The sequence below is a fragment of the Manis pentadactyla genome, chromosome 6, assembly GCF_030020395.1.
Source record: "Manis pentadactyla isolate mManPen7 chromosome 6, mManPen7.hap1, whole genome shotgun sequence".
Taxonomy (NCBI): Eukaryota; Metazoa; Chordata; class Mammalia; order Pholidota; family Manidae; genus Manis; species Manis pentadactyla.
The window spans coordinates 66,362,617-66,390,427 of record NC_080024.1 but is presented as its reverse complement, the minus strand read 5'-3'; the positions used below and the strand labels follow the sequence as shown (position 1 = coordinate 66,390,427).

General features: G+C 37.1%; 1 protein-coding gene across 1 annotated transcript in view; it reads left to right on the top strand.

The window, feature by feature from the left end:
- Positions 1-27,811, top strand: part of UBR3 (ubiquitin protein ligase E3 component n-recognin 3) — a 296,154-nt gene that overhangs the window by 171,497 nt on the left and 96,846 nt on the right. Inside the window, exons 25-27 of the mRNA XM_057503934.1 lie at positions 8,861-9,010; positions 19,368-19,501; positions 25,419-25,529. Of these exons, the coding sequence (XP_057359917.1) occupies positions 8,861-9,010; positions 19,368-19,501; positions 25,419-25,529 (395 nt within the window). The remainder of the gene's footprint in view (positions 1-8,860; positions 9,011-19,367; positions 19,502-25,418; positions 25,530-27,811) is intronic.

The window sequence follows — 27,811 nt, the reverse complement described above, 5'->3', positions numbered from 1 at the left end:
ATCTACTGATGGACACTTAGGTTGCTTCCATATCTTGGCTACTGTAAAACCTGCTGCAATAAACATAGGGGTGCATTTGTCTTTTTGAATCTGTGAAGTTGTAGGGTAAATTCCCAGAAGTGGAATTCCTGGGTCAAATGGTATTTCTATTTTGAGCTTTTTGAGGAACCTCCATACTGCTTTCCATAATGGTTGAACTAGTTTACATTCCCACCAGCAGTGTACGAGGGTTCCCCTTTCTCCACATCCTCGCCAACATTTGTTGTTTGTCTTTTGGATGGTGGTGATCCTTACTGGTGTGAGGTGATATCTCATTGTGGTTTTAATATGCATTTCTCTGATGACTATTGAGGTGGAGCATCTTTTCATGTGTCTGTTGGCCATCTGAATTTCTTCTTTGGAGAACTGTCTGTTCAGCTCCTCTAACCATTTTTTAATTGGATTATTTGCTTTTTGTTTGTTGAGGTGCATGAGCTCTTTATATATTTTGGATGTCAACCCTTTATCAGATCAGTCATTTATGAATATATTCTCCCATGCTGTAGGATGCCTTTTTGTTCTAATGGTGGTGTCCTATGCTGTACAGAAGCTTTTCAGCTTGATATAGTCCCACTTGTTCATTTTTGCTTTTTTTCCCTTGCCCAGGGAGATATGTTCATGAATAAGTCACTCATGTTTATGTCCAAAAGACTTTTGCCTATGTTGTTTTCCAAGAGTTTTATGGTTTCATGACTTACATTCAGGTCTTTGATCCATTTCGAATTTACTTGTGTGTATGGGGTTAGACAGTGATCCAGTTTCATTCTCTTACATGTAGCTGTCCAGTTTTGCCAACACCAGCTGTTGAAGAGTGTGTCATTTCCCTATTCTATGTCCATGGCTCCTTTTCATAAATTAATTGACCGTATAGGTCTAGGTTAATATCTGGACTCTCTATTCTGTTCCACTGGTCTGTGGCTCTGTTCTTCTGCCAGTACCAAATTGTCTTTATTACTGTGGCTTTGTAGTAGAGCTTGAAGTTGGGAAGTGAGATGCCCCCTGCTTTATTCTTCCTTCTCAGGATTGCTTTGGCTATTTGGGGTCTTTTGCGGTTCCATATGAATTTTAAAACTATTTGTTCCAGTTCATTGAAGAATGTTGTTGATATTTTGATAGGCATTGCATTGAATCTGTAGATTGCTTTCAGCAAGATGGCCATTTTGACAATATTAGTTCTTCCTAGCCAAGAGCATGGAATTAATTTCCATTTGTTAGTGTCCTCTTTAATTTCTCTTAAGAGTGTCCTGTAGTTTTCAGGGTATAGGTCTTTCACTTCCTTGGTTAGATTTATTCCTAGGTATTTTATTCTTTTTGATGCAATTGTGAATGGAATTGTTTTCCTGATTTCTCTTTCTGTTAGTTCATCTTTAGTGTATAGGAAAGCAACAGATTTCTGTGTATTAATTTTGTATCCTGCAACTTTGCTGAACTCCGATATTAGTTCTAGTAGTTTTGGAGTGGAGTCCTTAGGGCTTTTTATGTACAATATCATGTCATTTGCAAATAGTGACAGTTTGACTTCTTTACCAATCTGGATGCCTTGTATTTCTTTGTTTTGCCGGATTGCTGTGGCTAGGTCCTCCAGTACTAGTTGAATAACAGTAGGGAGACAGGGCATCCCTGTCTTGTTCCCGATCTTAGAGGAAAAGCTTTCACCTTCTTACTGTTGAGTATGATGTTGGCTGTGGGTTTGTTGCATATGGCCTTTATTATGTAGAGGTACTTTCCCTGTATACCCATTTTGTTGATAGTTTTATTGTGAATGGATGTTGAATTTTGTCAAATGCTTTTTCACTGTCTATGGAAATGATCATGTTGTTTCTGTCCTTCATTTTGTTACTGTGGTGGATGATGTCGATGGATTTTCAAATGTTGTACCATCCTTCTATCCCTGAGATGAATCCCACTTGATCATGGTGTATGATCCTCTTGATGTATTTTTGAATTCGGTTTGCTAATATTTCGTTGAGTATTTTTGCGTCTATGTTCATCATTGATATTGGTCTGTAATTTTCTTTTTTTGTGGTGTCTTTGCCTGACTTTGGTATTAGAGTGATGCTGGCTTCATAGAATGAGTTTGGAAGTATTCTCTCTTTTTCTATTTTTTGGACAACTTTAAGGAGAATGGGTATTATGTCTTCTCTATATGTCTGACAAAATTCAGTGGTGAATCCATCTGGAACGGGTTTTGTTCTTGAGTACTTTTTTGATTACTGCTTCAATTTCTTTGCTGGTAATTGGTCTGTTTAGATCTTTTGTTTCTTCCTTGGTCAGTCTTGGAAGGTTGTATTTTTCTAGGAGGTTGTCCATTTCTTCTAGGTTTTCTAGCTTGTTAGCATATGTATTTTCATAGTATTGCCTAATAATTTTTGTATTTCTGTGGGGTCCGTCGTGATTTTTCCTTTCTCATTTCTGATTCTGTTGATGTGTGTAGATTCTCTTTTTCTCTTGTTAAGTGTGGCTAGGGGCTTATATATATTTTTTATTTTCTCAAAGAACCAGCTCTCAGTTTCATTGATTTTTTTTTCTATTGTGTTATTATTCTCAATTTTATTTATTCTTCTCTGATCTTTATTATGCCCTTCCTTCTGCTAACTTTGGGCCTCATTTGTTTTTCTTTTTCCAGTTTCAATAATTGTGACTTTAGACTATTCATTTGGGATTGTTCTTCCTTCTTTAAGTAGGCCTGGATTCCTATATACTTTCCTCTTAGAACTGCCTTCGCTGTGTTCCAGGGAAGTTGGGGCTTTATGCTGCTGTTCTCATTTGTCTCCATATATTGCTTGATCTCTATTTTAATTTGGTCATTGATCCATTGATCATTTAGAAGCATGTTGTTAAACCTCCATATGTTTGTGAGCCCTTTTGTTTTCTTTGTACAATTTATTTCTAGTTTTATACCCCTGTGGTCTGATAAGGTGGTTGGTAGAATTTCAGTCTTTTTGAATTTACTGGGGCTCTTTTTGTGGCCTAGTATGTGGTCTATTCTGGAGAATGTTCCATGTGCACTTGAGAAGGGTGTGCATCCTGTTCCTTTTGGGTGTAGAGTTCTATAGATGTCTATTAGGTCCATCTGTTGTAGTGTGTTGTTCAGTGCCTCTCTGTCCTTACTTATTTTCTGTCTGGTGGATCTGTCCTTTGGAGTGAATGATGTGTTGAAGTCTCCTAAAACGAATACATTTCATTCTATTTCCTCCTTTAGTTCTGTTTCATTGCATTAAATATATCATGCCATTCTCTTCTGGCCTGTAAGGTTTCTGTTGAGAAGTCTGATGATAGCCTGATGGGTTTTCCTTTGTAGGTGACCTTTTTTCTCTCTCTGGCTGCCTTTAATACTCTGTCCTTGTCTTTGATCTTTGCCATTTTAATTATTGTATGTCTTGGGTCCCTTGTGTTGGGAGTTCTGTAGGCTTCCATGGTCTGAGAGACTATTTCCTCTCCCAGTTTGGAGAAGTTTTCAGCTATTATTTCTTCAAAGGCACTTTTCCTTTTCCTCTCTTTTCTTCTTCTGGTACTTCTATAATGTGAATAATATTCCGTTTGGATTGGTCACACAATTCTCTTAATATTCTTTCATTCCTGGAGATTCTTTTTTCTCTCTCTGCCTCAGCTTCTCTATATTCCTGTTCTCTGATTTCTATTCCATTAATGGCCTCTTGCAACTCATCCAGTCTCCTCTTAAGTCCTTCAGATATTGTTTGATTTCTGTATTTTGCCACCCTACTTGCTCCTTAGGTCTTGTGTATTTCTCTGGAGGTGTCTCAGCATGCTTATTACCTTTATTTTGAATTCTTTTTCAGGAAGATTGCTTAAATCTATCTCTGCAGGCCCTGTCTCATATGTTGTCTGGGTAATTCTGGCTAGATAAAATTCTTCTGCCTTTTCATAGTGATAGAGGTAGCTGTCGGCCGGTAGCATGTGTGTCAGCTGGGAGTACAAAGTCCTTTCCTGTTTGCTGGTTGCCTTGTCCTTCTCTGCTGCCTGTGTCGGTTACCCATACTCCTGGAGCAGCGTTTGGATTAATCCCCTAAGATGCCATCGGTGGGGTTGCCGTCAGTGTAGCACAGAGCCCTGCAAGGAGTGGCAGATGCCCTAGGTGTGCTCTCCTGCTAGAATGGTGCCCCTTCCCACCTAGACTTGGTTTCTTGTGCTTGCACCAGGCAGCAGCGTTTGGGTCTGGCCCGGGTGGCTGCGTGCTGGGAGGCCATTCTGGGTGGCTACTGGGGCCATGGCTGCTTCTGGGCTGCTCCACTGCCACTGCAGGTGCATGTGGCAGTTCCCCAGCCGCTCAGCTGCTGCCTTGGGTGCAAGTGGCCCCTCCCCGGCTGCTCAGCCTCTGCTGCGGGCGTGCGCAGCCACTCCTGGGCTGTTCAAATGTTGCCGCCACCAGCCTGAGCAGCCACTCGGCCACTGCTGCCACCAGCTCATGTGGCCACTCCCGGGCCGCACCACTGTTGCCACTATTAGTCTTCTGGGCTGCTGGGTCTGGGGCCACACCAGCCAGAGGAACGACTGGCAGGCTGCTGATCTCCATGAGAAGCTTCAGAGCTGCGCTGCCTCCCAGGGGCTTAGGGCACCTGGAGTTCTGTGGGATTGTCAGCTGCTGGGCTGGGTGTGCTGGGATGATTTCATCCAGTTGTGATGTCTCTGTCCCTTTAAGATTTCCAAAAAGCACTCACTTTTCTTTTGTCCCAGGGGAGACGGTTGCAGGGAGCTGCTCGCAGATTTTGCTTTTCTGTTTCTCTAATATCCAGCATACTGTGCTCTGTGTGTCTGCGCTCCCAGTGCAGATTACTAGAGCTGGTTGTTTAACAGTCCTGGGCTTTTCACTTCCTCCCTGCTCCCTGTTCCTCCCGCCATGGAGGTAGGGTTGGGGGAATGCTCAGGTCCCTCCGGGCTGCGGCTTGTATCTTACCTCCTTTGTGAGATGCTGAGTTCTTGCAGATGTAGATGTAGCCTGGCTATTGTACTGTATCCACTGGTCTCTCTTTTAGAAATAGTTGTATTTTTTGTATTTTCAAAAATATATATGGTTTTGGGTGGAGATTTCCACTGCCCTACTCATGCCACCATCTTGGCTCCTAAATCCTGTTTTGAAGTCTATTTTGTATCATACAAGTAGTGCAACTCTTGCTTTTTTCTCCCTATCATTTGCATGAAATATCTTTTTCCATCCCTTCACTTTTAGTCTATGTATGTCTTTAGGTTTAATGTGAGTCCCTCGTAGTCAGCATATAAATGGGTGTTATTTTATACATTCAGTGACTCTCTGTCTTTTGATTGGTGCATTCAGTCCATTTACATTTGGGGTGATCATCGATAGCTATGTAGTTACTGCCATTGCAGGCTTTAAATTCATGGTTACCAAAGGTTCAAGGTTAACTGCCTTACTGTCTAAGAGTCTAACTTAACTCACTTAATATGCTATTACAAACACAATCTAATGGTTCTTTTCTTTTTTTCCTCCTTTTTCTTCCTCCTCCATTCTTTATATGCTAGGTATCATATTCTGTACTCTTTGTGTATCCCTTGATCGACTTTGGGGATAGTTAATTTAATTTTGCATTTGCTTAGTAATTAGCTGTTCTACTTTCTTTACTGTGGTTTTATTACCTCTGGTGACAGCTTTTAAAGCTTCGGAACACTTCCATCTATAGCAGTCCCTCCAGAATACACTGTAGAGATGGTTTGTGGGAGGTAAATTCTCTCAGCTTTTGCTTATCTGGAAATTGTTTAATCCCTCCTTCAAATTTAAATGATAATCTTGCCAAATAAAGTAATCTTGTTTCGAGGCCCTTCTGCTTCATTGCATTAAATACACCATTCCACTCCTTTCTGGCCTGTAAGATTTCTGTCAAGAAGTCTGATGATAGCCTGATGGGCTTTCCTTTGTATGTGATCTTATTTCTCTTTCTGGCTGCTTTTAGTAGTCTGTCCTTATCCTTGATCTTTGCCATTTTAATTAGTATATGTCTTGGTGTTGTCTTCCTTGGGTCCCTTGTGTTGGGAGTTCTGTGAATCTCCATGGCCTGGAAGACTATCTCCTTCCCCAGATTGGGGACATTTTCAACAATTACTTCCTCAAAGACACTTTCTGTCCCCTTTTCTCTCTCTTCTTCTTCTGGTACCCCTATAATGTGAATAGTGTTCCGTTTTGATTGGTCACACAGTTCTCTCAACATTCTTTCATTCTTAGAGATCCTTTTTTCTCTCTGTGCCTCCACTTCTTTGTATTCCTCTTCCCTTGTTTCTATTTCATTTATCATCTCCTCTACCGTATGTAATCTGCTTTTAATACCCTCCATTGTGCTCTTCAATAATTGGATCTCCAACCGGAATTCATTCCTGAGTTCTTGAATATCTTTCCGTACCTCCATGAGCATATTAATGATTTTTAATTTGATCTCCCTTTCAGGACGATTCATGAGGTCGATGTCATCTTTCTCGGGAGCTGTATTAATAATTTTAATTTGAACCAGGTTCCTTTCGCGTTTCATATTTGTATATGGTGCCCTCTAGTGTCAAGAAGTCTACTGTCTGGGGCTGCTCAGCCCCTGAAGCAATGTCGGGTGTTGCAGGGGAGTGGTATTTGTGCCTGGGGGAAAGAAAGAGCTTTTTCCTGCTTCTTAGCTGCTATGCCTGTCTCCACTGCCTGAAACAGTGGGCCAAGCACACAGCTATAAGCCTCTATGCTTTGTGTTTGTAGTTGCTATAGACAGATCTCCTTCTGGCTTGGCTAACGCCAGGGTAGGTTTTGCCAGTTTGTGAGCCAGGTGGGGCTGACTGGGAGAAAGGTGCAGTAGGCTGCATATTACAGAGTGTGTCCTTGGACCTGTGTAGCCAGCCAGGGAGCTGGAACACCTGGAAATCATGAAAGCTCCCAACCTGCTGGACAGAGTGCACCCGGACAATTTTGTCTACCTGTCCTTTCTCCTGATCAGTAATCTTTGTGCAGTCCTTGCCCCTTTAGAAGCCCTCGATGTTAGGAAGTCTCTCAGACTGCCTGCTTTTCTTTTGTCCCAGAGCAGCCGGATATGGAGCCCTTCTTTCCACAAGCTGCTGGAATCTCAGTCTCTCCAGGAATTCTGCCTCTCTTAGCTTTCTAATCCCCTAATCATGAGAGTACCATGCAAGCACCATGAAATGTAGGTTTGTGCTCCCAGAGCGGATCTCCAGAGTTAGGTATTCAGCAGTCTCAGGCCTCCATTCCTTACCCCCAACTCCATTTCTCTTCCGCCAGTGAGCTGGGGTCGGGGGAAGGGCCTGGGTCCCGCTGGGCCACAGCTTTGGTATGTTACCCTGTTCTGTGAAGTCTGCTCTTTTCTCCAGATGTATGCAGTCTGGCGCAGCCCTCTTTCCTGTTGCTCTTTTAGGATTAGTTCTATTAATTATATTTTCTTATTATATGCAGTTTTAGAAGATAACCTTTGTCTCACTTGTCACACCGCCATCTTTAATCTCTGTCAAGCCTTTCTTTTAAAAACACTAGAAAAAGGTGACTTAGCAGCTTCTGTGATAATGCATGTTGGTATTAGGTTTTCAAGCTGATTTTACTAATACATTTAAAAAGGAAAACGATGTTTGTGTGTGAGATTTAATCAAATTCTACTTTTTTAGCAGTTAATGTGATACTAAATTTTTTCTTGTCACAAAGTCAGATATTTCTGTATTCGTCTTTGAATTTAAGAGCAATCAGACATTTCTTTTTCTGTATTAATTTTTTTCCCTAAAAAACAAAGTAATCATATTTGAAGTCTTAATAGTCTCTAGTACTTTATTCTGAAATATTTTTTGTGTTTTTACCCATCATTCTTATTTTTATAGATATTGAGTTTTCTGATTATGATTCTATTTCATGTATTATTGCTTTTTTCTCTGTTTCTTCATTGGCTTCTTTATTATTTCCCTTAATACTCAGTATTATCCAAAGTTCTATGTTAGGCTTCTGCCCCTTTTCCTCTCAGTTACTCTTAATAAACATCAGTATGTCTTTATCCACATGAGTTCTTAATAAAACAGGGTAATTTCACATCTTCTTCTATTTCTGTCATGTTTTTATTAAGATATGCCTCCATCTTTTAAACATGTCTTAAATTACTTCTGCTTCTATGGTCTTCCCAATCCCCTCTACTCATTTATTTGCCACTATGGACAATGTCACTATCTTCAGAATTTCAGTCTTTACCTGAAAATCATTATTAACTCAATATCTTATTTCTTGCTGTCATTACCAAATAATTACTGTTATTTTCTATAGTAGTTCTGTGTTATTAGTATATGGTCATAACTAAATGATTTCCATACACAAGTAAATATATTGATAATTATTATTACTAAAGATGTAATTGGTAGAATTGAAAATAAAGGAGGAATAGTTTGTTCTTCTTTTATCTCCTAGTAAGTATTGTTATTTTTCCCCAAGAGCTTCCATGTTATTATAAATTACCCCTCTGAGGTACCTCAGAGAATATTAAACAATCTCCCTCTTATTTCCTTAAATTATAATATTTTACAAGTTTTTTTTCTTTTTGATAGAAATGTCTTTGCCTCTGTTTTTTTGTTTCAATTTTATAGTGAGTGATACAAGAATATCAGAAGTGTATTTAAGCATGTATTATTTAAAGTCTTTCATTATATCAACGTCATTTTTGGTCTTTTTCTGAGTAAACATTTTACTTGAGCAATATAATTTTTTCCATGCTTTTATTACTGTATAGCTTTATTGGTGTTGAAGTTCAAAAATTATTATAATTTTTTTTCACATTTTCACTGGAGACTTTTTTGTCCTCTGGAGTTAAGAGCTGTAACTTCTTTCCCTTAGATTCTCCGGAGAACGATATTCCTATGGAGATCACCACAGCAGAACCACAGGTTTCTGAGGCAGTATATGATTGTGTTATTTGTGGACAGAGTGGCCCCTCCTCTGAAGACCGACCTACAGGATTGGTTGTACTTCTACAAGCATCCTCAGGTAAAATCAAAGTAATTTTTTAGTGGGAACATTAAGAGCCAAACTATATACAACACATTTAATAAATATCTGTATTAAACAAAAGTTCTATCTTTATCTCAGAATAACTGTAGATCTGTACAGCAATGATGGATTTAGATCTGTTTATCAAAGATTCTTAATCTGGTTTATCTCACTTTCTTGGACATGAGTGTTGGAAGAAGCCCGTAACAGAGAGATCTCTCTCTATGTTACATAATCTTTCTCCTTAAAGTTTGATGGCGTATTATCAATGGTAGGTGGCCAATAACTGAGTTCAATTTTCTAGGCAATTCTTCTAAAATCTGGAATTTTAAACTCAGAAATATTGTCAATTGAAATATTTTAATTATATAAGACACAGTCAGGTAACTTTTCCCTTATTTCTTAAGCTGACTGAAGCAGTCATTCTTGAAACAGCCTGCTGCTTGATATTTGCCAATCCATAGTTTAAAAAAGGTTTTTTTTTTTTTTGTTGGAAGGATTTGTCTAAATGCTCTTTGGTCCTCTCTCGTACTGAAGCATTTTGAGGTGGTGATAACTGTCACACACTCTACTGCCAGTGAATCCAGTCTTTTTTGAATAGGCAAATGTGTGAAGAAGAGAAATAATATTTTTAACATGTTTCTCCAGAGCATTTTCTCCTACGGTGGTCACTCTGAATTAGTGTTGTAAAGGAGAAAGAGGCATGAGGCTCCCCGGAGCTCAGACACAGGTGCTGCCTGGCCTGACATGGCCAGGTCTGGTGCTATCTTACATGCAGAGATGACACTGGCTTCGGAGGATTGTCGTATTGGCTAAGTGATAAGACATAGACAACAGGGTCTGATATGGTGCTTGATAAGCTAGTTCCTCCTCTTGCTACTCTTGTTGCATAAAAATGAAATTCATTTGGGAATCCCAGTTAAATAGGACATTGGAGTATGGCTGTCAAGACCAGAATGTTGACAAAAAGGAAATATGTGGGGATGTTGACGAGCTTCGTAGTTAACTTCTCCTTTCTTTAACTGCGAGGAAACCAGTTTATTAGATTATTGCTACTTGATTTTACATTACTTCTTCACCAAATATTTTATAATCATTAACTTAATGTTTTGTTTTATTCATTCATTCATTCATTCATTCATTCCACAAGTGTTTATCGAGTACCTCAGTCCCAGTCACTCTTCTAATGAGAAATAAAACACAAGCCCTGCCCTGAGGAAGCTTACATTCTTGTTTTATATTTTTTAAGTTGCTTTGACTTGTTACTTCATTGAATCCCTTTTAAACAATTTTGTACACCAGCTAAACTAATTAATATTGGATAATCCACTATACCACAGCTCTTTTATCTTTCAAAAATAGAAGGAAAAGAATAACAAACTGACATTAAAAAGCATCAGTAATGGTGGCAGGTGAAATCTTAGGCCGTTTTCTTTCTTTCCTTTCTGAACCTAATCCACCCACCTTTTACCCCCTCTTTTTCCTTACCTCTTGCTCCTTCCATTATTTTGGTTGCTCTCTTCTCTTTTTCTTTTATCTTTTTTACATTTGAACATGGAAAATTTTAGCCATATACTAAAGTAAAGAAACTAGTAAAATAAATCTCCATGTCCTGTCAATCTTTAACAGTGATTGATTTGTGACCAATCTTATTTCATTTATTCCCACTCCCTAGAATTGTTTTGAAGCAGATTATAGACAACATTTCATCTAAATATTTCACTGTTCCCATTAAAAGAAAGAACTTGTTTTTTAAACATAACCACAGTCACTCCTAATTAAATTAGTTCCTTACTATCATCAAATACCTATATAGTCAGTGTTCAGATTTCCCAGTTGTCTCTTATTTGTTTTGGTTAATTAATTAGTTTATAGTTGTTAGGTAATCTTGTAGTCTTCTAATTAATAGGTCCCTTTTTTATCTTCCCTGTACCTGCCTCCCCACAGGGAGGGGTTGGTGGGAGGTGGGGACCCTTCCCCTCCCACCATGCATCTTACTTTTTTTAAGAAATTGTATTGTTGAAGAACATTTTGGGTTTTGCTGAATGTATTCCCATGATGTTTAACATGTTCCTTTGTCCTGTTTCCTCTCTGTTTGTGATATTAGCAGCAAGTGATGATTATTGCCTAGATCTGTTAGTTTATCACAATCACAAAAAGTGATCACAAATCACTTTCATATTTTCTTTGTATGTTAGCTGAAATACTTCTATAAAAGAAATTTCACCTCATCACCTATTTTGATTACTCTGAGGTATAGATTGTACACAAAAGACAGAATAAATACTGTTTTTTCCTTTTATTGTGCTCAAAATACTGAGGTAATGGTTCTTCAGAACTTTCCAAAACTAATTAATTAGTACTTTTTGTATCATTATGAACTCTGTTGCCATTAATTTCTTGTTGATGTTCACATTCTTCCCATCTTCATTCAGTGAGAGCCTCTTCAAGTTACCTCGTGCATCCTTTTGACACAACCTTGTAGTAGGACTTTACATTTTCTGCCATATTTGTCTTTTACATGTCCCACTTTAAAGTTAGCCATTTATCTAAGAACCCCTAGTTTCACTTAGTGTGAAATGCTATTTAGAGACTACAGTCTGGGTATATTAGGTGTGTTTATTGCCCTAGACCTTTTTATGTTCAGTTTCTCTCTTGGCCTGTTCTTGAAACCATGGATCAAAGAAAAGTTCCCTGCTTTCACCCCTTAGTCTAATGTTTGACTTGTGTAGAATTACAGACTTTTGGTTAGGAATGCTTCAAAACACTGCTTAAATTAAGGTCCTTTCTAGCAGTTCTGTAAAATTCTGAAGATAATGATTTACATGCTGTTTCACTATTATGTAGAATGCCTGTTGTAAATATTACTAACTTTGGGAGCTTCAGTTCTCTATAGGAGAAGAATACAGTACTGTGTAATCTTTTCCGTTCCAGTACTCCCCACAGTTTTGCAAAGCTAAGCTTAAGACAGTCCAAAGTTAAAGTCAATGTTTTTATCTTCATAGTGCATTAACAATATTAATAAGAAGGAACTAAATCTGGAAAGAACTGCAGATCAAGGTTTTTAAGTCTAGTGTTAATGTTCTTGTTTGTAAAAAAAAAAAAATTGCAGGCATTCAGATGAAAACTAAGGACAGGGAGGGAAGATGGAGCTATAAAGGAGCCGAGTTTTTTATGCTGTTGACACTAAATTATTATTAATTCAAATTTGAATGTTAGAAAGTGAAGATATTGTCATTCCCTAGAGTAACCACTTAAGAAAAAAATGACAAAAAAAAGAAATGAGAAGGAAATCAAAATGGTACACTAGGACATTCAGTTAATCACAAAAGAAGGCAGTAATGGACAAATTAAGGAACATATAGAAAATAAATAGCAAAATGACTCAATTAAGACCTTCCAAATCAATAATTACCTGAAATACAAATGCATTAAACTCTCCAATTAAAAGGCAGAGATTGGCAGAATTAAAAAATATGATTGTGCTGTCTATATGTATATTTAGAGCAAAAGACACAAGTAGGTTGAAAGTGAAAGGATAAGAAAAGATATTCCATGCAAATAGTAACCAAAACAGTCCAATAGTTATGCTAATATTAGACACAACAGATTTTAAGTAAAAAGTTGTTACAAGAGATAAAAATGACATTATATACCGATAAGTGGGTCAGTCTATCAAGAGGATAAAACAGTTAAAACATATACACACCAAATAGTAGAGACCCAAAACATACGAAGCAAAAATCAATATAATTACAGGGAGAAATAGTTCTACAGTAATAGTTGTAGACTTCAGTGTTCCACTTTCAATAATGGATAGAACAATAGACAGAAGATCAAAAAAAGAAAACACTTGAGCAACACCAATAAGTTATTAGATCTAACAAACTTACATAGAACATTCTATCTAGCGATAGTAGAATTCTCATTTTTCTCAGTTACACAAGGAACATTCTCCAAGATGGAAGTATGTTAAGTCACGAAACAAGTCTCAAAATGTTTAAAAAGATTGGAATCATTTGAAGTATCTATTCCAACCACAGTGGAATGAAACTAGAAATCAATAACAGAAGGAAAACTGGAAAATTCGTACATATGTGGAAATTAAATAACACATTCTTAAGCAAATAATGGGCCAAAGAAGAAATTACAAGTGAAATTAGTGGATACTTTGAAGTAAATGAAAATGAAAACAAAACATACCCAAATCTGTGGGAGGCAATGGAAACAGTGCACACAGGTAAATTTATAGCTGTAAATGCTTACATTAAAAAAGATCCTAAGTCTTTAATCTAACTTTGCCATTTAAGGAACTAGAAAAAGAAGAGACAGCTAAATCTAAAGCTAGCAGAAAAAAATAATAAAGATTAGAGCAGAGATAAATGAAATAGAGAATAGGAAAACAATAGAGTCCATAAAACCAAAAGTTGGTTTCTTGAAAATAAAAGAATTGATAAATTAAAAAAATTTTTTTAAATTAATGTATTATTCATATACACTCTTATGAAGGTTTCACATGAAAGAACAATGTGGTTACTACATTTACCCATATTATCAAGTCCCCACCCATACCCCAATGCAGTCACTGTCCATCAGTGCAGCAAGATGCCACAGAGTCACTATTTGCCTTCTCTGTGCTGCACTGTTCTCCCTGTGATTCCCCACACCATATGTACTAAACATAATACCCCTCAATCGCCTTCTCCCTCCCTTCCCACCCACCCTACCACATCCCTCCCCTTTGGTAAACACTAGTCCCTTCTTGGGGTCTCTGAGTCTGCTGCTCTTTTGTTCCTTCAGTTTTGCTTCATTGTTATACTCCACAAATGAGGGAAATCATTTGGCACTTGCCTTTCTCCACCTGGCTTATTTCACTGAGCATAATGTCTTCAAGCTCCATCCATGTTGCAAATGGTAGGATTTGTTTCTTTCTTATGGCTGAATAGTATTCCACTGTGTGTATGTACCACATCTTCTTTATTTATTCATCTACTGATGAACACTTAGGTTGCTTCCATATCTTGGCTACTGTGAAAGTGCTGCGATGAACATAGGGGTGCATATGTCTTTTTGAATCTGAGAAGTTGTATTCTTTGGGTAAATTCTAAGGAGTGGGATTTCTGGGTCAAATGGCATTTCTATTTTTAGTTTTTTTAGGAACCTCCATATTACTTTCCACAATGGTTGAACTAGTTTACATTCCCACCAGCAGTATAGGAGGGTTCCCCTTTCTTTGAATCCTCGCCAGCCTTTGTTCTTAGTCTTTTCGATGCTGGCCATCCTTACTGGTGTGAGGTGATATCTCACTGGGGCTTTAATTTACATTTCCCTGATGATTAGTGATGTGGAGCATCTTCTCATATGCCTTTGGCCATCTGAATTTCTTCTTTGGAGAACTGTCCCTTCATATCTCTGCCCATTTTTTAATTGGGTTATTTGCTCTGCGTTTTGGGTGTTGAGGTGTGTAAGTTCTTTATATATTTTGGATGCTAACCCCTTGTCGGATATGTCATTTACAAGTATATTCTCCCATACTGTAGGATGGCTTTTTGTCTGTTGATGGTGTCCTTTGCCGTACAGAAACTTTTTAGTTTGATGTATTCCCATAAGTTCACTTTTGCTTTTGTTTCCGTTGCTCGAGAAGATGCTTTCAGGAAGAAGTTGCTCATGATTATATTCAGGACGTGTTTGCCTGTTTTCTTCTAAGAGTTTTATGGTTTCATGACTTACATTCAGGTCTTTGATCCATTTTGGGTTTACTTTGTGTATGGGGTTAAGCAATGATCCAGTTTCATTCTCTTGCATGTAGCTGTCCAGTTTTGCCAACACCAGCTGTTGAAGAGGCTGTCATTTCCCTATTGTATATCTTTGGCTCCTTTATCGCATATTAATTGAGCACATATTGTTGGGTTAATATCTGAACTCTATTCTGTTCCACTGGTCTATGGGTCTGTTCTTGTGCCAGTACCAAATTGTCTTGATTACTGTGACTTTGTAGTAGAACTCGAAGTCTGGGAGCATTCCCTCTACTTTATTCTTCCTTCCCATGATTGCTTTGTCTATTCGGGGTCTTTGGTGGTTGCATATGAATTTTAGAACTATTTGCTTTAGTTCATTGAAGAATGCTATTGGTATTTTGATAGGGATTGCCATGAATCTGTAGATTGCTTTAGGCAGGATGGCCATTTTGACAGTATTAATTCTTCCTATCCATGAGCACGGGATGTGTTTCCGTTTATTTGTATCTTCTTTAATTTCTCTCATGAGTGTCTTACAGTTTTCAGGGTATAGGTCTTTCACTTCCTTTGTTAAGTTTATTCCTCGGTATTTTATTCTTTTTGATGCAATCATGAATGGAATTGTTTTCCTGATATCTCTTTCTGCGAGTTCATCATTAGTATATGATAGTGCAGCAGATTTCTGTGTGTTAATTTTGTATCCTGCAACATTGCTGAATTCAGATATTTGATTTAGTAGTTTTAGGGTGGATTCTTTAGGGGTTTTTGTGGTATGTGATCTGTTCTTGAAAATGTTTCATGTTCAGTTGAAAGGAATTTGTGCCCTGTTGCTTTTGGGTGGAGTGTTCAGTAGATGTCCATTAGATTCATCTGTTGTAATGTGTTGTTCAGTGCCTCTATCTCCTTACTTATTTTCTGTCTGGTTGATCTGTCCTTTGGAGTGAGTGATGTGTTGAAGTCTCCTAAAATGAATACATCACTATCTATTTCCCTCTTTAATTCTGTTAGTATTTGTTTCACATTTTTGAGTGCTTCTTTGTTAAGTACACAGATATTTGTAATGGTTATATCCTGTTGGACTGACCCCTTTTCATTATCAAATGTGTTTTTTGTCTCGTTACTTTGTTTTCTGAAGTCTATTTTGTTGAATACAATTACTGCAATGCCTGCTTTTTTCTCTGTTAGTTGCATGAAATATCTTTTTCCATAACTTCAGTTTTAGTCTGTGTATGTCTTTGGGTTTGAACTGAGTCTCTTGTAGGCATTATATAGACAGGTCTTATTTTTTGTCCCTTCAGTGTCTCTATGTCTTTTGATTGATGCCTTCAGACCATTTACATTTAGGGTGATTATCAATAGGTATGTACTTATTGCCATTGCAGGCTTTAGATTTGTGTTTACCAAAGGTTCAAGGGTAACTTTCTTTCTATCTCACAGTCTAACTTAACTCATGTAATGCTATTACAAACACAATCTAAACATTATTTTTTTTCCCCTCCTTTTCTTCCTCCTCCATATTTAGTATATTAGGTGTCATAATCTGTACTCTTTGTCTATCCCTTGACTGACTTTGGGGTAGTTGATTTAATTTTGCATTTGTTTAGTAATTAATTGTTCTACTTTCTTTACTATGGTTTTGTTTGTTCTGGTAACAGCTATTTAGCCTTAGGAACAGTGTGGAGATGGTTTGTGGAAGAAGGTAAATTCTCTAAATTTTTGCTTATTTGGAAATTGTTTAATCCCTTCTTCAAATTTAAATGATAATCTTTCTGAGTAGAGTATTGTTGGTTCAAGACCCTTCTGTTTCATTACATTAAATATATCCTGCCACTCCCTTCTGGCCTGTAACATTTTTGTTGAGAAGTCTGATGATAGCCTGATGGGTTTACCTTTATATGTGATCTTTTTTCTCTCTCTGGCTTCTTTTAATATTCTGTCCTCATCCTTGATCTTTGCCATTTCAAATATTGTATGTCCTGGTGTTATCTTCCTTGGGTCCTTTGTATTGGGAGATCTGTGCTCTTCCATGGCCTGTGTGACTTTCCTTCCCCAGATTGGGGATGTTTTCAATAATTATTTCTTCAGAGACCCTCTTTATCCCTTTTCCTCTCTCTTCTTCTGGAATCCTTATAATGTGAATATTGTTCCTTTTGGATTGGTCACATGGCTCTCTTAATATTCTTTCATTCCTAGAGATCGTTTTTTCTCTCTCTGCCTCAGCTTCTTTGTGTTCCTGTTCTGTAATTTGTATTCCATTGAGTCTCCTGTCACTCTTCTAATCTGCTTTTAAATCCTTCCATTGTATGTTTCAGTTCAGCTATTGTATTTTTCAAAGTCTCTATGTCTGTCTTGAATTGTCCCTGAGATCTTGAATATGTTTTTGTAGCTCTGTGAGCATGTTTATGATTTTTACTTTGATATCTTTATTGAGAAGATTGGTTATCTTGGTTTTGCTCTCCTCTCTGGTGTATTAGGGATTTTGGATTGAGCAAGGTTCTTTTGACATTTTATTCCTACTTGAATCCTATGGAATGATAACTTTGTGTAATTCACTCCCTCTAGTGACCAGGATCTTTATTCTCTGGGGTGTTCACATTGGTTGCAGGCATGTGGCGCTGATGTCTGCTGGGATGGTGGAGCTCTTTCCTGATTCATGGCCACAGTGTCTGCCTGAACTGCCAGGGCCAGTTGGTCAAGCATGCAGAGAGCAGCCTCTGTGTTACACCCCTTTAGTCACTTTATTGGGTGCTGCCCTCCTGCTGACCCGGCGCCATGGTGGGGGTAGCAGGTTTGTGAACAGATGCCAGCTAGGAGGAAGGAGTGGCAGGCTGCTTATGGTAGTGGGGGGCCTCAAGGCTGCATTGTCAGCTAGGGGGATGGAGCTCCTGAAACTCCTGAAAGTAACCATCCTGATGGGCTGAGTGTGCTGGGACGATTTTGTCTACTATCCTTCCTCTTTAGCAGCAAGCTCTGTGTAATCCTTGCCCCTTTAGCAGCCCTCTCGCTGTTGGGAAGTCTTTCAATGCATCTGCCTTTGTCTTGTCCTGTAGTGGCTGCTTTTGGGTACTTGTTCTATGTAAGTGACTGGAATCTCAGTCTGCCCAAGTGTTCCACCTGTCCCTGCTTTCCAACCCCTTTAATTTCCAGAGCACCATGCAATGTGGGTTCGTGGTCCTAGAGCAGATCTTCAGGGCTGGGTATTTAGCGGTCCTGGACTTCTACTTCCTCCCTCCTCCATTTCTGGTCCTCCTGCTGGGTTTGGGGAGAGGGCTTGGGTTCTGCCCGATTGTGGCTTTGCTACTTTACCCTTTTCCTTGAGGTCTTCTATTTTCCCCAGATGTAATGTCTGTTGCTGTTTCCTTCTGGTCACTCTTTCAAGATTGGTTGTATTTGCTGTGTTTTCATGATATATGTGGTTTTGGAGTTTATTTCTACTTCACTTCTCATGCTACCATCTTTCCTGCTCTCCTCAAGGGTATTATTCTTTTTATAACCACTGAATACCATTATCATATCCAAGAAATTTAATAGTATCATCTATTTTTATATTTAAATTCTCCCAGTTGTCCTAATAATTTTTTTTGTAGCAGATTTTTTTTTCTTGGTCCTAAAGCCAAGAAAATAATCATGCATTGCATTTGCTTGTCATTTCCTTAGTCCCCTTTAATCTAAAACAGTTTTTGCTACCGCTTCCTAAAAATATTCAAGAGTCCAGTTCTGTAGAGTGTCTCATTTTCTGGATTTGTGTGATTATTTCCTTATCATTGGATTCAAGTTAAATGCCATTACCAATTTTGGTAATGGCATTGGATAGATGATGTTCCTTCCCATTTTGTCATATCAGGAGGCTCATAGTGTCAGTTTGTCCTATTGTTGGTGATGCCAACCAAGTCTGATTACTTGGTTAAGGTGATAGGTAATCTATATGATGATCCTCTATATTTTGACTCTAATAATTTATCCTTGCCCCCTTTTACTTGTAATCCTTGCCTGAATTAGTGAATATGTTATCTGTTATTATCATTATTTTTAATGCTCAAATTTCCTCAAATTTGGCCAATTGAAATTGCTTTAGTGCCCTGACCACTCTATGTTTGAATACTTCCTTGCTCTTTATTACACACAATTACAGGTCACCTTGTGCTTTTCCCCAGCCCTGTACTCAGCTTTTTCTCCAAGGATCACTGTTTTCTGTTAGTGAGAAATAATATATTTAGGAAGGAAGTTTATTGATACTGGAGAGCCATAACTTCTAGATTTTTTCAGTGGACAGATTTTGGAAACCATCGTCAGTCACTCCATCCATCCATCTATCCATCTATCCATCTATCCATCTATCCATCTATCCATCTCTCCATCCATCCATCCATCCATCCATCTTTCCAGCCATCCATCCATAGAGTTCATACTGATATTTTAGTGTTATTTTTAAAAATTTGGTATATTTGAAGCTTTATTTACTGTATAGAAGAAAACTAGAATACCAGTTTAGGTCTTTAAAAATATTCTAATAGTGGAAAAAATTAAGGTAGCTGGAGGTAAATAACAGCTTTTCTTGGTGAATCAGGTATATAAGTTTGTTATTTAGTGAGCTCTTATCTCTGTTGTTAATGTAGTTTTGGGGCAGTGCCGTGACAACATTGAGCCAAAAAAGCTGCCTGTCACTGAAGAGGAGCAGATTTACCCTTGGGACACATGTGCAGCTGTTCATGATGTGAGGCTTTCATTATTACAGCGTTATTTTAAGGATGTAAGTACTCTTTTTTTCACATGTATTTTTTTTCTGCAAAATTGATGGTTATTTCTCTCCAGAGTGTTATTCTATATTTTTTCTTCTACAAAATGTCATTCTAATTTGGAATCTAGACATTTGTTAGAAAAAAACTTAATGTGTGGATTGTAAGGAAATAGAAATCTTTAAAAAGTAAAAGAAATGGATTGTAAACAATAAATAAAAATTTCAGGTTATAGATGTTATAGCTTTGTTTTAAATGTTATTTATTATGAGGCATACAAATTCAGTTCAATGGAATGTAAATATTTGTAAAAACTTTTGATACGATACAAATATTGTATAAAGATTTTTGCCTTCTTTTACTTTTATTTAAAGGTACACAGTACACTCTCATTATGATACTTCTAAAATGTAAAGTAGGGTCATATTTAATTCATGCTTTTCTGGTTTCTTATTGTGAGCTTGTGTCCTAAACCTCAGAAGATCAACTTTATTTATTTAGTAGCAATAGCATTATTAACTTCTTTGTAAAATTTCCATACCACTTCTAGTGTTTCCTGAGTAGATTATCAAATGAAGTGTTCTTTCATCTGTTTTTTTTTGGATCTACTGTGTTTTGAATTAAGTAAACATACAATAATAACTTAAAATGCTTAAAATACAAAGTGCAACATTATTTTTGGTTAGCTAATGAGATTCTTGCTCATAATACACTAGATTTAATTATAAGAAACTAGTAGTTTAGGTGAAAGAAAGATTACTTCGTCAGATAAACAGGAATTGGCCTAGTGATGTTAACAGAGTAGTATGGTTCAGTTGGGTGGACAGAGGAGAAAAATTTTGGTGGATTCTTGCGGAGATGATGTCTCTAGTTACAGAGGTGTTGTATAGAGTATAAAGAGTCCCAGATCAGAAAAAGTGGGTTGTCATTCTGATTCTTCCATTTCTTAGCAATATGAGCTTGGCTATATAAACACTCAAAGGCTCAATTTCCTTATCTGTAAAATAGGGCATATCGTGGTCTTTGATGAAGTAACCCACCAGGATAGAAATTTCTTTAGATCACTTTATACATAATAAAAGTCAGTGTAAATGTAAAGTGTTGTTTTTAATATTCAAGGTAGCCCATTTAGGAGAGCTCAGGTTAGGCTTTATAATGCAGTTTGGGTTAGGTAATGAGGATTATGCTTCCACATATTTTCAGAAGCTTTTAAATGAAATTTTTGTTATTTTGAAAAAGGATGCCTTTTATACATTTGTTGCAGGTTGAGTTCATTCTCCTGAGTCCTTGTCCCCACTTGTAGTAAGAATTGAAAGGCAGAGACCCAGCAGCAAATCAGAGGGCATGTTTTATTTAAATATACTCCAATGGAGGAGAGGGCCAGAGTCAAGGTAGATAAAGGCCTCGATTTGTTAGGTGGGAGGCTTGTCTATTGAATTCTGGTTAGGAGGCACCTGTTTGACTGGCAAGGTGGGATTATTTGATTTATAGGTCCTTGTATATAGTCACCCCTCTCAGAGAGCATTTTTAGTCTGTTGTGATCTGGTTGGGGAGGGGAGGAAGTTATCTCCCTGCAAAGCCTTTGCTGTCTCCACATGGGAGCCCCTCCCTGGGCAGAGTTTGGGCAGCTTCTTCTTTGAACCTTATCTTCCCCTTTTCTGGCTGCTCGTGACTGTCTTTCTACCTAACATCCCTAACACTTTTTTCTTGATTATTCTTTTGAATTTTTGAAAGCTTATATATATTATTTTATTATTCAGACACTAACAGATATCTTCATTTTAAAGATAATTGTACAGTTGTGCTAAGTTCTGCTTTTGCAGAAATTTATTACAACCTTCATTTAAATTTTAGTTTCCTGCCACAACCTTAGTTTTAATTTTATCATTTCGAATCACTTTAGAGTAAATGAGTAAAAATGAATCCTAAAGCCAAATAGAAAGAAAAATAACTTGATTCAATCAAAATATGATCCAGACCTAGGAGTAAAATAATTTTGAGGGAAGGAGTGATCTAATAACGGAAAGAAAAAGTAGTATCCTTTTTTGCTTCAAGGATAGTTACTCATTTTTAGAAAAAAATCTTTTTTGTAAAAAGGCTCTGAACTTGTCTGGTTCTCTGTTATATTTCTGCTAGTGATTATGAGAGTCTATTCTTGTATTAATACTTTTATGTACTTTCATAATGGTTATTGTATGTATATATGGTGTGCTCCCTTGACTATATACCTCTGGACTTTTAGGGCCATTTCTTATATTGGTTTTATATTTCTCCATTCAGAGACTAGCACATGCTATGTATGTTATAAATGCTTACTGGATTTCTTCTTGAATTACTCTAGCATAGATTACCAGAGTTTTGTAGCCAGAGATACTGCTCAGAGCAGAAAAGAGTACAGAGCAGTACCAAAGGGCACTGGTACTGATTATGGAATTACACTGTGTAGATTCTGCTTTCCTCAGATCAAATTTTACAAAGTTGACATGTAGAATGTAGAATTTTAGTCATGTATGACTGTGAATTTATGGTCGACACTAGAAGCATTTTATATGAAAGAGGTGACATAGTAGCAAGGGAACCTGAACCTTAGAGTCAGATAGACTTGGGTTTGAAGTTGGTCTCTGTCACTTATAACTGAGTGATCTTGGTAAACTTTTCATTCCTTTTTTGTAAACAAGGATAATACCACAAGGTTTTAATAAATATTGAGGTTGTGAAGATGTAATGTTAAGCAGTTAGCACAGCGGTAGTTGGGCATATCATTGAAATCTTCCTAAAATATTTGTCTCATGTTAGTAAGTGTGTTCATGCTTTTTTTTTTGACCCTAGCAGATTTCAAATAAGAAATCTAAAGCTGCATAGACAAATGACATGCTATTTTCAGTTTTAGAAGCTAACTGCTTTAATTAAAAAGATTAATTACATTTTTATAAGACATTGCCAAAGAGAACAACTTGTTTATTAACTGACTACCAACTATTCTAAAATGAACTAATACCAGTATCTGCTTCTACTTCAAGCAGCTCTGAAGCATAAAGCATAGATGAACAGGTCTCCTGTTGTTTTTCTGATTTTTAACATTAAAAGCTGCCCACCTGCTGTGAGGATTTGATTTCTGTGGCTGCACATTTTTAAATCAGCTGGGAAGGCATTTTGCACTGTGTAATAATTTCAACTTTCAGATGCTTATGAAGAGTCTTAATTTAATGCTGGAACTTTGTTTACTATTGTTTAAAGATGATTTGGTCATCTTACATTACCATATGTTTCTTTTCAACATAAAAATAAAATATAAGGGTTTACTCAGTTTTTGATGGCTCTCATATCTTTCTTCATATGCGGTCTCATGTCAGACCTTGAGCCTAATGTTGCTCTGGCTTGGCCCATGTATGTACTACAGTCTCAAGAAGGTGAAGTCAAGTTCAAGCCCAAATGCTGTTTGACAGAGGCTAAAGGAAAATTCAAAGAAAATTATTTTAGGAAGAAAAGTTTAAGCCTGTTTATAGGTTTAAAGGGAAGGAATTAGCAGGGAAGGAGGAGAAGAAGGCAATTAACTTTCAAAAGGCTATGTATTTTGCTTACATAATCTTGGTCTCTTTTTTGTGCATATTATATGAAACCCTTGTTAGTGTTAAGATACTTTTTAGGGTTATTCTTATGAGCACATTTTTACTTTAGAAAGATGTGTGGAGGAAACATCATGGAGAGCAGAAATTGGAGTCAAGGAGACCAGTTAAGGAACTTTATTTTAAAGAACTCCCTCCCCCACAACAAATTATATAGACTTGAATGTTATAGTGGGAATGAAGAGAGGTCAAAATCTGTGGCCTGAGAACTGATACATATAGTTGTATTAGTGTAAGGAAAGGATGTGATTATAGAAAATAACTCTTAGTTTTCTGATTTGGTGACTTAATAGATTGTAGAGTTTTTAAACCAAAAGGAACAGAAAGATGCATGGAGAAAATGACAATTTTTTGACACACTGGGTTTATATTATCTGAGGGTCATCAGAGTGGAGATTTCTGGTTGGCAGCTGATTTTTTTTTTTTTTTTTGAGTTCTGGAGAGGTCTAGGCTTGGAAGATAGTTAAATTTACTGATTAAATCACTCAGGGAAAATAGTTTTAAGGAGAAGGGAGTAGCACTAAGAATAGAACTTTGAGGAATATAAACATTGAAGGGGCAGGCAAAGAAAGAGTCTTTTTTTTTTTTTAATAATTATTTTTTATTGAAGGGTAGTTGACACACAGTATTACATTACATGAGTTTCAAGTGTAAAACACAGTGGTAGAACATTTATATACATAATTCTAGGTTCCAGCTATCACCCTACCAGGCTGTTACAATATCTTGACTATATTCCTTATGCTATACATTACATCCCGGTTACTAATTTATTTTACCATTGGAAGTCTGTCCTTCTTTTTTTTTTTTTTGTGAGGGCATCTCTCATATTTATTGATCAAATGGTTGTTAACGACAATAAAATTCTGTATAGGGGAGTCAATGCTCAATGCACAATCATTATTCCACCCCAAGCCTAATTTTTGTCAGTCTCCAATCTTCTGAGGCATAACAAACAAGTTTTTACATGTAGAACAAATTCTTACATAATGAATAAGTTACATAGTGAACAGTACAAGGGCAGTCATCACAGAAACTTTCGGTTTTGCTCATGCATTATGAACTATAAACAGTCAGTTCCAATATGAATACTCATTTGGTTTTTATACTTGATTTATATGTGGATACCACATTTCTCTCTTTATTATTATTATTTTTAATAAAATGCTGAAGTGGTAGGTAGATACAAGATAAAGGTAGAAAACATAGTTTAGTGTTGTAAGAGAGCACATGTAGATGATCAGGTGTGTGCCTGTAGACTATGTGTTAATCCAAGCTAGACCAGGGCAATAAAACATCCACGTATGCAGAAGATTTCTCTCAGAACGGGGGGGTGAGGTTCTAAGCCTCACCTCTGTTGATCCCCAATTTCTCACCTGATGGCCCCCCTGCGACTGTGCCTGACTTAGGTTGTTCCTCCCTTGAGGAAGCTTACCCGTCTCTGGCTAACCAGTCATCTTCCGGGGCCATACAGGGAAATGTGAAGTTGGTAAGTTAGAGAGAAGCCTTATTGTTTGAAAAAGTTAGCTTTTTACTTCTTTGCATATTTATGCCCTGTGGCTTCTATGCCCAGCATTTGTCTTGAGGTATCTTTACCACTTGGAAGAATTATGATACTCGGTAAATTTGGTATGAGGCACGAATTCTATTTAAGGGTTGTAATTAGGAAGGAAGAAGAAAAGCTATAGAAGTAGCAGGCGGAAGAAAACATGGGAAGATTGATTATTTCTTTGATATATCTTCTTGTAGAGTAACTTCAGCATGTATAGGTTTTAAGCTACTACTTAAATTGCACACACACATTAACATAATAGGAGTATAGTTACATAACCAAAGCATATCTGTAGAAAGAGTCTTAAAAGGAGGTGTAAACTAAATGGTTAAAGAAATTGGAGAAAAGTCAAGAGAGTAGCACTGTAGAAGCCAGAGGGAAATAGGCAAGCAAAGAAAGCTATTAGTGTCAGCTGCTGTAGAGTGGTTAAATACCATGTAGACCATGTCAAATAATCAACAGCAGTATAGTTCACACTGAACTGTAGTATAACATTGAGAGCTTATATTTTATGGGGTGGAGAAAGACTAATTCAAAATTTTTCTTTCATTATATACAGAGATATTTGGAAGCTAAAACTTCATGAAGTTTCAAGTTGAAAGATACTGGCTTAGCACTGTCAAGTCAAGTGTTATGTCACAAAAATACAAAGTTCACAGTAGTATAATACAAAATCATTCAGAGGTTTATGTGGGTATATTTAGGTTTGTTTAAACTTCTTTAAAATTAATTGTATTTTTCTTTTTTTTTAAGAGTTCTTGTCTCTTGGCAGTATCAATTGGCTGGGAAGGAGGTGTTTATGTACAGACCTGTGGCCACACATTACATATAGATTGTCATAAATCTTACATGGAATCTCTACGGGTAAGTAGAGTGAAACATTTCTGGTGGTATGTATCTTTCTAGGTATTAGATATTTTTACAGCAAATACATCCCATTTCATCTTGAGTGATTTTTCACTGTTTGAACTATCCAGCCTGAGAGTTCCTTGCCTCTACAACTTCAGGGATTTCATTTTTTTACTTCACTTTAGCAACTGACTTCCATAACTATAATTTTAGACTTTGCTACTCTTGCTTTGAAATACTAAGTTTTAATACCTTTCCATATCCTCTTATTATATGATTATTCTTCACATTCTCATTTTCACTCTCAAATGTTTGTTTTGCTTCTGACATGAAGCTCTCTAGTCCTTTAAACCCCTTTGCATTTTTCCTAGCATTAGCTCTTCCCTAAACTTACTTTTTTGTACTATCCCCATCCTGTTTTAATACTGGTCATTCGCTCTACCTTCTTTGATTTTAGACCCAGGCAGCTAGTCTTGCTAGTAAAATTATAAAACTAGGTGAACTGGTACCTCTACAAGTTTGTAGTTTCCTGTAATAGTAGCTTAGACTAGGATCCCGGCCTGTAGATACTACTTATCAATTCATTTGCCTGTCTTTGATCAGTTCTCTTTCCTGTTTCCTCAGCAGCTATTCCAAACCTTTCCCTCCCTCATCCCAGACTCTTTGCCTAAACCCCAGGAGATATTGTTGTCTCTCACATACTACCTCAGCTTCTTGCCTTATTTTTCTGTTCTTGATAAATGTCTCAGCATCCCAACCAAACCTTTCCTTTTTACTCCTTGAGGCAGTATTCCTTCTTCTGTTCAGGAATAATTTTTCTGCTAATGCTTTACTACTACTTTTTCCCCATCACCTCAGAGGCCTTGATCTATCAGTAGGTAACCTATTTTTCTTCTGTATCTCCAGTTTCTGCCTACTCTGTCCCTTCTTTTCAGCTCATAAAGACACTGCTATTCAAAATTCCTTCGCTTGACCTTACATTCCCTTGTAGCTGCAGTCTTTCTCCTTTTCTCAGATTGTCTTCCTAACAGCATTGTCTACTCTGATCTTAGATCCCTAACTCAGAAACAGTGAATTTCTGCTTTTCCCTCCCTATTTCTTACCTCTCACATTCAGTCATTTACCAAATTCTATTGATTCTATCTCCTAAATTTTACTTGATTATATCATGCCTTCGTTATTCCCACTTAGGCTTTTTGTATATGCCTTCATCTCTCATTTTGACTTTTGCAATTGCTTTCTTACCAGTTTCTTTACTCCAAGTCTAATTTATTCATTAAATTAGATCTTTCTAAGATGTAAATCTGATGACATGTTATTGGCTTAAAAATCCTTTGCTGACTTCTTCCTGACACAATAAAAGTTCACTCTTCTCTGAATGACATTCACAGCACTCCATGATCTGGGCTTACCTATTGCTTTACCTTTATCTTCCATCAGCTCAGCATTAATAAGCTAATTAATAGCTCAGTAAGCACATTATGCATTTTTCATACCTTTGTATCCAATTTGTTCATTTAACAAATATTTATTCAGTGCCTGCAGTGTTCCAGATACCATGATAGACACTGGGAATTCAGCAGTGAAAAGACAGTTTCTTCCTTAAAGTAGTTTAGTATGTATTACATGAGACAGAAATAAACAGTTGCAGTGTATGTGCTAAGTATTATGAAGTGTGCACAGGGTCTTATTAGGACATCTGCCAAGTGTTGGAACAGTTGATGAAGTAAGGTGCTTGAGTGATGAGAGAGAAGATTGGGGAAGTAAGTAGGGGTCATATTGTAAAGGGCCTTGAGGTCCCTGTAAAGAATTTGGACTTCAGACAGATTATTTACAGAGAGCTATTAAAGACTCTTAAGCAGAAATAAGACGTGTTCAGAAAGGCCATTGTGGCAGTTGTATAGATTGCAGGGGTTGTTGTGGGATTGTAGGAGAGTAAGAAAGAATGTGGTGATATCATTTAGAAGATAAGAGGTGATGGTGGCTCAGGCTTAGTCAAGGCAGTGGAGATAGTGAAGGGGTTAGAGATTTGAAATATATTTAATAGAAGAGTCTTCTGGACTTGGTGAGAGAATGCATGTGGAGCATATGAAGAAAAAGTAATTACTGTGAGAGACAATGGTGATCATTGAAAAACTGTGATTAGGAAAAAGAGTCTCACATTACATAGATCATATTAGCAGTTGTATGGTTGGGAGACTAGTTAGGAGATAACCAGCAAAGGGGGTAGAAAGAAGAAAGTGGATGGAAGGGCTGATGGGATTGATTAATGTGATATTTGAGGAATCTGAAAGAGT